The 10,936-nt window shown below is 39.6% G+C and overlaps 1 protein-coding gene across 1 annotated transcript; it reads right to left on the bottom strand.

The window, feature by feature from the left end:
* Positions 1 to 2,411: 2,411 nt before the first annotated feature.
* SOSTDC1 (sclerostin domain containing 1) lies at positions 2,412 to 8,663 on the bottom strand. The gene is made up of 2 exons (XM_044064751.1): positions 8,187 to 8,663; positions 2,412 to 4,121 (listed from the first exon to the last, which is right to left on the bottom strand). Exons 1-2 carry the CDS (start codon positions 8,389 to 8,391, stop codon positions 3,673 to 3,675), a joined length of 654 nt encoding a protein of 217 aa, XP_043920686.1. The 5' UTR covers positions 8,392 to 8,663; the 3' UTR covers positions 2,412 to 3,672.
* Positions 8,664 to 10,936: the final 2,273 nt, after the last annotated feature.

Below are 10,936 nucleotides of genomic sequence, written 5' to 3'. Positions count from 1 at the left end.
GAATCTGGAATGATAGATGTAAAATGATAATTTCTGGGAGATATGAATTGAGTTATGGTGAGGTATATATGGGTTATTGGGTGTAATATTTATCAGCATGGGAAAGATATGATAGCTTGTGAAGAGGGTTAGTGGAAGTGAGAACACAAAATGGTAGCATATTGGTTAGAGACATTGTCAGGAGTGGTAAAATACACAGACGGCCCCTGAAATTAAGACTATGAGCTCTAAGATAGAGCTAGTTCATGAACAAGGAGCAGCTTTATTAATTATTTCACGATCCAGTGCTGAGGTGTGTACATGTCTTACTTGTCTTTGCCTGTCTGTATAAGCACAGTTATTGAACAGAATTAATTTTAGCTGTTCAAAAACTGTTAACTACTTTGACATTTTACTGAATTACAATGAAATATCTGGAATGAAAAAGAATTTGCAAGCTAATGTTATAAAGGTTACTGAATGCACTTAAAAGAACATTTAGCATTTCACTCCACTATATGCATCAATAGTCTGCTGTGGTGCACTTATAATTAAGGAATTTATAAAGCAAACATTTTTTTGATGGTCAATCTTCTTTTGTATATTTACAGAACTAGTAAACAAATGCAAGTAAATAGTCAAAAAAGTCCAGTATTCAATGTGCATCACTCTATGTACATACATATATAGAAACAAATGAAGGCATGCATATGTGTGTGTGTGTGTGTGCATGTGTGCGTACATGTGTGTGTGTGTGTGTGTGTGTGTGTGTGTGTGTGTGTGTGTGTGTGTGTGTGTGTGTGTGTGTGGGTGCATGTGTGCGTGTGTGGGTGTGTGTGTGTGTTCATTTGTGCATATGTGCTTGTAAAAGTTACCTGCAGTAATACTGCCTTGTGGGTCTAGTATAAGCACCCAAGTCTCAGACACTGGAAGACCACTATCTCACTGCCAGGGACTCAAGCATCTTGTAACGTACATGGCCAGATGCTCAAACTGAAACTCGACTACAAGTTCTAGTGATCTACAGCAGTTGTGTGGAGTGATTGAAACTGTTGCACCTTGCCCAAACACAGTAGCCAAGTTTGACAGGGGTAAGTCTTGCAGTCCAGGAGAGGAAGTATAAGAGGTGGGAGTGCAGGTTAGCATTTCAGGCAGTGATTGGGGGGAGAGATTTAGGTTTAGGGAGGCAGAAGCTTTAAGCAGTAAGAGTGGAATGGGTTAGGGTTAGGGAGCAATTAGGGACTTCGGGTTTAGGACTATGGAAGGGTGGTTAAGGTTTAGAGGGAAGTTTAGGGTTAAGGAGCGGGAGTGGAATTTTAGGGTTAGGAAACAGGAGACTAGTTTAGGATTAGGGATTAGGAGTGGAGTTTTAGGTTTAGGTAGTAATCAAGAAATTTAGGGATAGAGATCAGAGTTCAATGACTAGGGTTAGGGACCAGGTGGGAGTTTTAAGACTAGAGCTAGGGTTTTGTTAGGGGTATGCTATGCAGTTCAGTAGGCCTTGTTGCTGGGAGGGCCTAGATAATTCACCAGGATTTGGCTAGTGGGAGTTAGGGCATCTGGCTAGTGGGAGTTAGGGCATCTGGCTAGTGGGAGCTAGGGTATCTGGCTAGTGGGAGCTAGGGCACCTGCCATACAGAGCAAGTAGCAGTGAGCAAGTATGTCACAAGCACTTGAACACTTGCTATAGACCCATGCTTTGTGTTTATAGTAATGAAATTATAGTTACTTTAATTTATTAATTTTCTGCACTTAAAGCTGTTAAAATTATGCTGTGAACTAGAAATAGAAATTAGCACCAAGTTAAAACTAACGCAAAAAGCATTTATATTTTAGATATAATCACTAAGATTTTTAGATTCTATTCACCCTGCAAGAAGAAAAAAATACTGTAAAAGAAACACTTGTTTGTGTCTTTCGGCTTTTATCGGTTAGGGGTCGCCACAGCGGAACTCCGGTCCGCTAATGATTGGCAGTAGATTTTTTGCGTGCCGAGTTTGCCAGCCCTGACGCACAACCTTCAACAAAGGTACGCCCATTCACGCATGTCTCCACACAGAAGACGCTCTAGCTGAGAAATTAGAGAATCGAACGGGACAACGTCTTGCTGTGAGGTGACAACACTACCGCACCACCACCACTGTAAAAGAAACACTCCTTTTCCTAAATGCACAGAAAATTACTTCTGCCTTTGTTTCATGAGGCATCTCCTGCTTAAATGAAACTATGCTCAATTTGCCAGATTGTTCCACTGAGAACTCACAATGCTATTTCTCTAAATGTTCCAAGTTCAGCTCTGGTGAAGTTCAACACTGGTTAGGATCCCTCTATTTTAAAATTAGGAAACGCAGTGGAATATACCTTAACGTTTGCTGCTGATTCCTTACCCCCCCCCCCCCTTGCAGTCCAAAGCCATTGAAGAGAATGAAAAGTTAGTGTATACTAAAAAGTTTATTCTTCTCTTTAGGACAGCTATGATTGCAAATGTACTGACATCTGCATGATGAATTGCACATGTTCAGAATACACCAGGCCTATTTTATACAGCTGTGGTTAACATTAAACAAAATACCAGGAACTTCACAATTACAAAAAGGTTTGTTACTGAATGTCAGGATATAAAACATTCTATTTACATTATTTACATAATTTAAGCACTTAATTTCAACTTAAAAAATTGGAAAATATATATGCCAATAAGCTATAATACAAACTACATAACTCTGTATTAACAAACATAAAAGTTAATTTAAATAATTGCCACAGACAAATAAATAGCTTAAAGATCAGTTTCTCTTCAGATGGCATGCATTTTTCTGTTACTTTGTATCAAAACAGAAATTTCTGCATGCACAAGCATTACTACTTTTTGTACAAATACTTGATATACCTAGTCATTGGACTTCAGGATTAAAAAAGCTTCTGATGAAAATATTGTGGAATTACAGCAGTCTAAAATATGCCACCTTTTAGGTGTCATTATAAAACACTGAAATAAATCAGTTTAGTCTGAATTGCTTTCTGGACATAAATGTGGGCAATATGCCAAGAAGACAGTTGCACATCTATACATACACCTTTTTAGGAATCTATAATTCCACATTGCAGGATACAATTTCTTCAAGTTATGTGAAAACTGTACTGCACACTTATAACTGCATCTCAAAAAGACTTCTTAAGTTTGCAGCATTTTTGCATGAAATCCCTCAAGAAAAAATATTTAATCACCCACTTCTTGTATAAATATAGTAAATAGTTCAATGAACATTCGAAGAACTATTTTAGGACTTACTTGCAATTCTTAAACATTAACGGTGGTAGTTGTATGCTGTCATTGATGGATGCATGCATACAAAAAAGTGGTCATCATAATTAAAGACAAAGGGCTGTCTAAAAGGAATGAACAATTTGTTGAACACCCATAGCAACTTTTCAGAGTATTCTGACCTTTCAGAAAGGTCAGTTTGACATACTACACCAATAAATGTTATTCCCACTTGTTCCTATAGATCTCATAAACCAACAGGCATGTAGTCCTAACATCATAGACGCATTAAGCAGTCTGACCAAGGAATTTTGAGAAACAGCAAAATGTCCCCAGAAAAGTGTTATGTAAATCTTTGTGTGCTAGTATGCTCTTTTAGAGTACAAGGATTGGCAGCCTAGGTCAAATGTTCAAACAAAAGTTAATATTCAGTTTTTCACTTCCAGTTGGTCAGGCAGCCAGCTGTGTTTATGTTTGCCTTTGTTTCCTGATCTCTTCTTCTGTTTACTGTGATACACGGGGAGTTTGGCAGAGGAAGTGTCTTCAAAGTTGTGGCTGGACTCATTGTGTTGTCGGTTGTATCTCTTGCACTTGCAGGAGGTTACTACTGTAATCTTATAGGTCCTTGAGGTGCCATCTTGGCACTGCAGTTGGATGCGTTGAGTGCGAGTTTTGTCAGTTACACATCGCCACTCCTGACTGTTCCTCCTACCCCAGAACTGCTTTTTTGTACCATGTCCAATCCAGTTTGGAAGTAACTGTGCTGGCAAACACTCACCAGCACATACAAGTTCTTTGACTGGGTTAATACTTGTGCATTGTCCATCTGAGATATACTTTGTTGACCTAAGTTCCCTACAGCCAACTTCAATACGATCTGAAAAAAATAAATGAATGAATAACAATGTTAGTTAAGAAAGTGTAATTGAGCTGTTACATTAAAATAAAAATGCTTCTTGAAATTTTCTTTCATATTAACAGTACCTTTAGCATTCCAAAGTGTTTCAATAATGTACAGCAAAATCAGTTGCAATCTTTTTATGTCAGTAAAATATTAACTACCAGACAGAGCCAAGCTTTCAATAAAATTGGGTGATTCAGTAGCAGATGGTTTGATCTCGACTGGGGTGTCTTCTGTGCAGTCTGCATGTCCTCCCCGTGTTTGCATGGATTTCCTCCAGTTGCTCTGATTTCCTCCCACATTCCAAAGATATGCAGTGGGTGGATTTGACACTCTAAACTGGCCATAGGTGTGAGTGTGGTGTGAAACAACTACTGTGGCAGGGCTAGCCACCTAGTGATATAAGCCTTGGCTCAAGTATAATTGTCAGTGCTAAAGTGATACCCTGACCCCATATGCAAAAAGGGGTTGTGGATGGATGGATTCACAGCTAAGTTCCACTGTAGGACATACCACTGCATTACACTCTCTCTGGCAAAAGATTCCTGATGTTAAAAACCATGTTGCTGTCACTTACTTTTCTCTTACCTTCACTCTGCTTCACACTTCTCAAAGATACTAGTTAAGCAGTTTTGACTCTTGTTACCCACCCTATATCTACTTCTAAAGAAAGCTTTCCTGTAGTTCCCTCTGTGTACAGTAAATCTGGTGAGTCTATGTCCCTTTACAGTCTCCAACTTATGAAACAAATTTCCATGCACCTTATGGCACTGCAATTCCTCCATTCTCTTCAAACATTCCATAAGGTCTTAAGTTTTCTCCAAGCGTACCTGTGACAGCCCTACATCTGCATCTTCACCTACATGCAATGAACTCCCATAGTCTTTTGTCTTACCATGATGACTTTGTTGTAAGGGGTTTCCTTGTTGTCTAAGCTTCCTTCATATGCATTAAAATTCTCCTGAATGCTTATTAACACCTCTCTCTTGTTATTCTCCCTCATCTTAATCATCTGTCCATACATTGGAAGCTCTGATGAACAGAGCATTGCTGCATATTCCTTGTTGTATGTATCTTCATTCTTTGACTACTCACTTCTCTGGTGAGTCTGTTGAACTGTAATAGCTATATTTTACCACTTAGGAAAGCTCTGAAACTTGCAAAACCATTACCATGTGCTATGTTTTATGCATATCCTAACTGTGTGACAATAATAAAGTGTCTTTTGAAATGGCTGTACCAATTTATCCATCCAGTGATTACTTTTGGTACTATAATAAGGTATACTTTGAGTTAGCTTCACCACATTGTATTTCCTGTGACAGCTCATTATTTAAAGAGTATTTGTTAGTTAAGACAACTTACACTCTTTTATGTTTATAGAATTAATTATTTGTTAGATAAACTTACATTGTCATTTTCACTTGTACTAGAACTGAAGCAACTGTTTATTATAACTGCCATTTTAATTTCCATATCTACATATCTCTATCGATCTATCTCTCTTAATTTGCACTTGAGCTTTTCTACATGAAGTCCCTGCTGGACTTTGTCATGAAAAATGTAAATAAATAATGCATACATACATCATACACATAAAATACAACTGCTTTCAGTATTTCACAGTATTCAGTACTGTACACCAAAACCATTTAGAATGTTTCAGTTCTAAAACTGTAAATGTACAAGTCATTATAGATTAACTTTGTTCGGCAGAAAACATGACCTCTACTTTTGCAAGATGTTCTGGTGCTGAAAGGCAAACTGTAGGGAAGTGATAGTTGTGATGTGTACTTTATAATTGTCATTAATTACAATTAAAATGTTTATTTGAAAAAAGAACACAAAAATCTGTCAAAAAAGTATGAATGAAGAAAGAAAGAAAGAACGAACAATATCACTTATGAAATACTTTTTTCTGATGATTCCATATCTATCAAAATCCTTACCCCAGAGTCCAGAACGATCAGAGGTACTTTTTTAAATATATATATATTTAAATATATTAGTACAAGTAAGTGACTTGAGAAATTGATAGAATAAGAATGAGGATCAACACATATTTTTTGAAGTAAAATAAGTCTGTAAATACAGTTACTGCCGCTGTTTATTATGTTCACTCCATAACCTTTTCTCCCAAATTTGACAGTTTAAGGAGGGATTAGGAGGGGCAGAGCAAATCTCTGAGCCAAAAATCAGGGTCCTCCCTGAAAATCAGAGATAGCTGAGAGATATATCTGGTTCCCAGAGTGGTGTGCCAAGCAAAATGTGCATGAATGCTGCTCCACCGCGGAGGCGCAGTGTGTTGTTTACATTTACTTTAGGCATATCAATGTCTACTCAGATCTTTGCAGAAAAATGTAGACAACGTTGGCAGCGCCTTTCAAAGCACCGCAGATAAGGCAATGTTACGGAGTGGAGAAAGTTGCTGTTACCTTGGCTGTGAAAAGGGACAGTTTGTCTTTTTGTCAACCTTTCCACCCCCACCTCTATCTTATCAGGCATCAGGAAAAAGGGGAAAGCTATTTACTTATGTCTCGTTCCTTATCTGGTGTAAAAAGGATTTCCTAAAATACCTTCCGGATTCAATTAGGCGATTAAGGATCACAACCGACTCTTTTGTACAGCTGTCTTTGGGAATGCACTCAGCATTGTTGAGTACAACTGTCCCTCTCTGTTTAAACAACAACAAAACATGCCTAGACACCTGATTCCAAAGGCAAGAATTTTTCTGACAAACTTTTCAAAACAAACGAAGACCCATTGTCTCGTTCTTCAGTACTCAGATTTGTAAATAATCCTGTAATGAGGAAAGATTTCCTCAGCACTAAAGACACACCTTCTTTCACCCCTTCAATGCAGGTCACAAATTGTGTTCCCGGCCATATTAAATAGTGACTTTTCTTTTTTCAAGTTTGCAGTAAGGTAGACAAGCTGTCACAATCACCTGCAATTTCCGATTGTTACATTAGCTAGCAAGATCTGCAGTTCATGTTCGGGGTAAAAAGGCAACTAACAAAATGAATTTCAAAACACTACACATGAACAAACCCATTCCATTCTAAAGGTTACACAACATTAAACTGAATTTATGAAAGATAGTACGGTGTCTCTTCCATATGCTGACTGACCTCCGGTCACTGAGTTTGGATGCTCCCTTCCCTATATAGTATTTTGCTGGTACCACAGTGACCCCTAACCTCATAAAAGCATGCTAATGCATCGGCCCGTTATTATAAAATTTACACATGTACTACAGTGCATAGACTGATAAAAAAATATTACTATTATACCACCTACATTATAGGCATGCTGGAAAAAGCGATGTGCAAAAAGTATACAGAAGTTGCAGTAAATGCTCAGTCCAAGACTATGAGTTTACTATTTAGAAACCCTATGCGATAAAATGCAATTGTACAACCACTGTGAATTTTATGGTTTCAGTTATCCTGTAATTTGTTTGGTGCACGCATCCTTGCAGGGCATTTTGAGAACTGTAACACCTATTCCGAGTAGATATAGTTCAATGATGTATCCTCACCCCAATACTAACTGTATAATGCACATATATGAAGATATAATGAATAAAGTGCATGCACATTGCAGGGTGCTGTTACTAATAGCTGCAAACATCCAAGGTCAGTCATTTGAGCAGGGATCTCTGCAGTCATTACATTTCCAACGGTGAGCATTGTGTCCCTAGTTCCAGATTGTTTTTTTTTTCCGGCAGAAGAATATAGACTGCTGTTGACTGTATTTACGTACAGTGTACCCTGTCTGTGCGACACTATGTACTGCCTAAGGACCTAAGACCTCATGAAGTATTTACATTTTAACTGTGCACTGAATCTGCAACTAAGTTAAAGTAGCTTTCAGCTAAGTGCAGAGCGCCTAGCAGCAGCTGTCGTTTCTTTATCAGTGCACCTTTGCTCAAACTAGCAGCAGATCGCAGTTACTTTTGTACATATCAGTTTTCTTAAACACATCTGTGTAGGATTTCTCCAAAGTGAGTGAAGCTGAATGCAGATGTGTAATACTCACCATTACGATCCAGCGATGCATACTGCCTTCCGCCGTTCCTTGCCCTGTTCATTGTGCTGTTGTTGGGGCTATCCGGGAGTAGCTTTTCCACTTGGGAATACAGAATTTCAGTGGCGTCGTTCTTGAAAGCCCTGCAGCCACTCAAAAGCACTATGCATGAAAGGAGGAAAGAACAGCCCATGGAAAGTGGAAGCATCAGCATCATCGCTAGGTTCCTGGTCTTCACAGATTAAATGGTCAGATAAAATCTGCAGAACTCGATTACTGGTTATTCTGCAAATCTCGGTTACTGATATTTCTGCAAAGCTCGGTTACTTATATCTCAGCTTGCAGTACTGAAGTGCAGCGCTGCCCAGGACACTGCTTTATAAAGTTCACAGCAGGCATGAAAGGGGAGCTTGGTGATTAGCAGCCAGTGAAGGCGTTACACTATTAGGACCACACCTGTTGTGAAAGGCGGTATATCCAATAACCTCTAGGGCTATATGACACGGCCCTCTATGCAAATACAGCACGGTGACTTTTTCTGTCCCTGACGTTTTCATCGACTTCGAAGCACGTCCCTCACAACTGAAAGAGGTACTCAGCTCAGTCATGTACTGCGTTCATCAGCATATAATTTGATAGTCTTAAAATATTGGTGGACTGCATTTATAAGATGAACTGTGTGTGTGCATGTAGAGAGACAAACTTCAGGTGTTCATTTTGTTTTACTTTACCAGTTTGCCCTTTCTGGCAGCTAGCTGTAGTGACTAGTAACTGTTAGTCCGTTTGAAGGTTCAGTATGTTGCTACCCCCCCCCTTTTTTTTTTTTTTGCAAAGGGCTCCTCATAAACTTTGTGGATTTCTGGCAAATCAGTGAGGATTACAGTCACTAGGCAATGCCATACTAGCCCAAAACCTGTTATTCTAGCGACTAAGTTTATAAGAGTAATATTTAAAATCTGCCCATATTTCCCTGTTCTCGTTTTAGTTCCCTGTTTTGCCCCTCGTTATTTTAGGCTTCGTCCAGATTTCTTGCGCTAAGAGGTTGAGCGATATTGTTTTAACACATATTTGATTCGCTGTTCTCGCCTAGGCATTCATCGATTTCTGAGATCTTGGAAATGAAGGGGGTGAACATACTTTGTATATGCATAGGCTTCAAAGGTTTTTAATTTGATGCTAACAGAGATTATGTTAAAATGAGAAGGTATGTATGCTCCGATGTAACGTTATTTCATTAACAAAGATAGCTAGTATATGTTGTAGTGTCACCTTTATCTTATTCCCTCCGACTGCGTTCCCTTCCAGACACACCAACAGTCGCGACTCGCGCGAGTGCACATACACGCTTGCGCACAAGTCTGCTCCTGCGGTCTTTGGGCATAAACTGAATTCTCGTCAGTTATAAAGGCTGCAGCATGTAAATACCAATTTTCATCATTTCCTAGAAACGGGAGTGTAGCCTGGTCGTTATATTTTGACCTCATTCTGCTAACCCCACCCGTTCCACCACCAGCAACCTATCATTTAAAAAATATACTCAACCTTCAAAATGTCAACCCCTATACATTTCAGAAAGGGAATACTGTCAATCTGGCTCTACTTATAGTCTTAAAAAACGAATACTTCTAGGTTTTGTGGTGCATTCCTATTAGGGATTCGGGAAGCGTGTTTGTAAAACTTGATACAGTTCTGAGCTGTTTGAGTCACAACACTTCAGCGAGACGTTTAGAAAGGGGAACGGAATGTCAGACAAAAGTTAAAACCACAACTACTTACAAGCGTAAAAAAAGTTACACACACGTGTGGTCATGCATTTCTGCGTGCACGCATTTTTTGACCATGAGGTCCTTTTTATCATCAGTCTAGACTCTTCATAGGTTCATACTAGGCTATCTGCCCTAGGGCATTTATAAGCCTAGCCAGAGTGTGTTTGGCTTTCGCCACCCATTTTAAATTTATTTTGCTATGCCCTTTTTCGAGGTTAGTATACTGTACCTTTGTCTAACAGTGGCACAGAAGTGATTCCCGGGGTAAACCTACGATCCCCCATCCACTCATCAAGATTCCTCTTGAAGAGAGTCAATGAGGGACTCCGCCTAACCTGGACCGGGATTTTATTCCAGAGTGAAGGGAGCCTCTGGGTTATGAATCTGCCCCTCCAGCATGTCCTATTTATTTCAGTGCTGGGGTTCAAGTCTCTCGAGCGCGTAGCTCGATGGGATTTGGATTTTCTGAGGTGCAGCATGTCCATTAATTCCGGGTTGGACATGGCTTTATACGTCGGGCACAGATCGTCTCTGAGCAGGTGGTATGCCACTGAGTAGAGCTGGAGTTTCTTTAACCGGGCAGCATATGGCATCTGTTTGAGCCCTTTGATCCTCTTGGTGAGGTACTTTTGGGGTCTTTCCAGTTGCTGCAGGTGTCTGGTAAGGTACATCCCAAAAGGGGCATTGTACTCAATTATGGGCCTGATGAGGGATGAGTAAAGAGGCACGATGACCTCCCTGATCTAGATGTGAATCCCTTCATGATTAGGTGGGCTATATAAAATGTTTTTCTAACCACTTTGGCCACGTGGTTGTCAAATGAGAGATTGCTATCAACTTGGGTCCCCAGGTCCCTAATTACTTCTTCCGTGCCAATGGATTACCACCTATGTGGTAATTTGTGGGCATTTTGTTTTGCCAAAGGGATGACTATACACTTTTTGGCGTTTAGCTTGAGGCCATGGCTCTGGCACCAGTTGTCTGTTTCTATGAGGC

This window comes from Protopterus annectens, chromosome 3.part0 (genome assembly GCF_019279795.1).
Source record: "Protopterus annectens isolate FY-2018-M chromosome 3.part0, PAN1.0, whole genome shotgun sequence".
In the NCBI taxonomy this organism is placed as follows: Eukaryota; Metazoa; Chordata; order Ceratodontiformes; family Protopteridae; genus Protopterus; species Protopterus annectens.
This window is presented reverse-complemented; position numbering and strand designations above follow the sequence as displayed.

Coding starts and splice junctions, on each gene's coding strand:
- SOSTDC1 (XM_044064751.1), bottom strand. CDS start 8,391: ATGATGCTGATGCTTCCACTTTCCATGGGCTGTTCTTTCCTCCTTTCA. Junction 4,122..8,186: donor TGCATCGCTGGATCGTAATG/GTGAGTATTACA, acceptor TATTTTTTTCAG/ATCGTATTGAAGTTGGCTGT.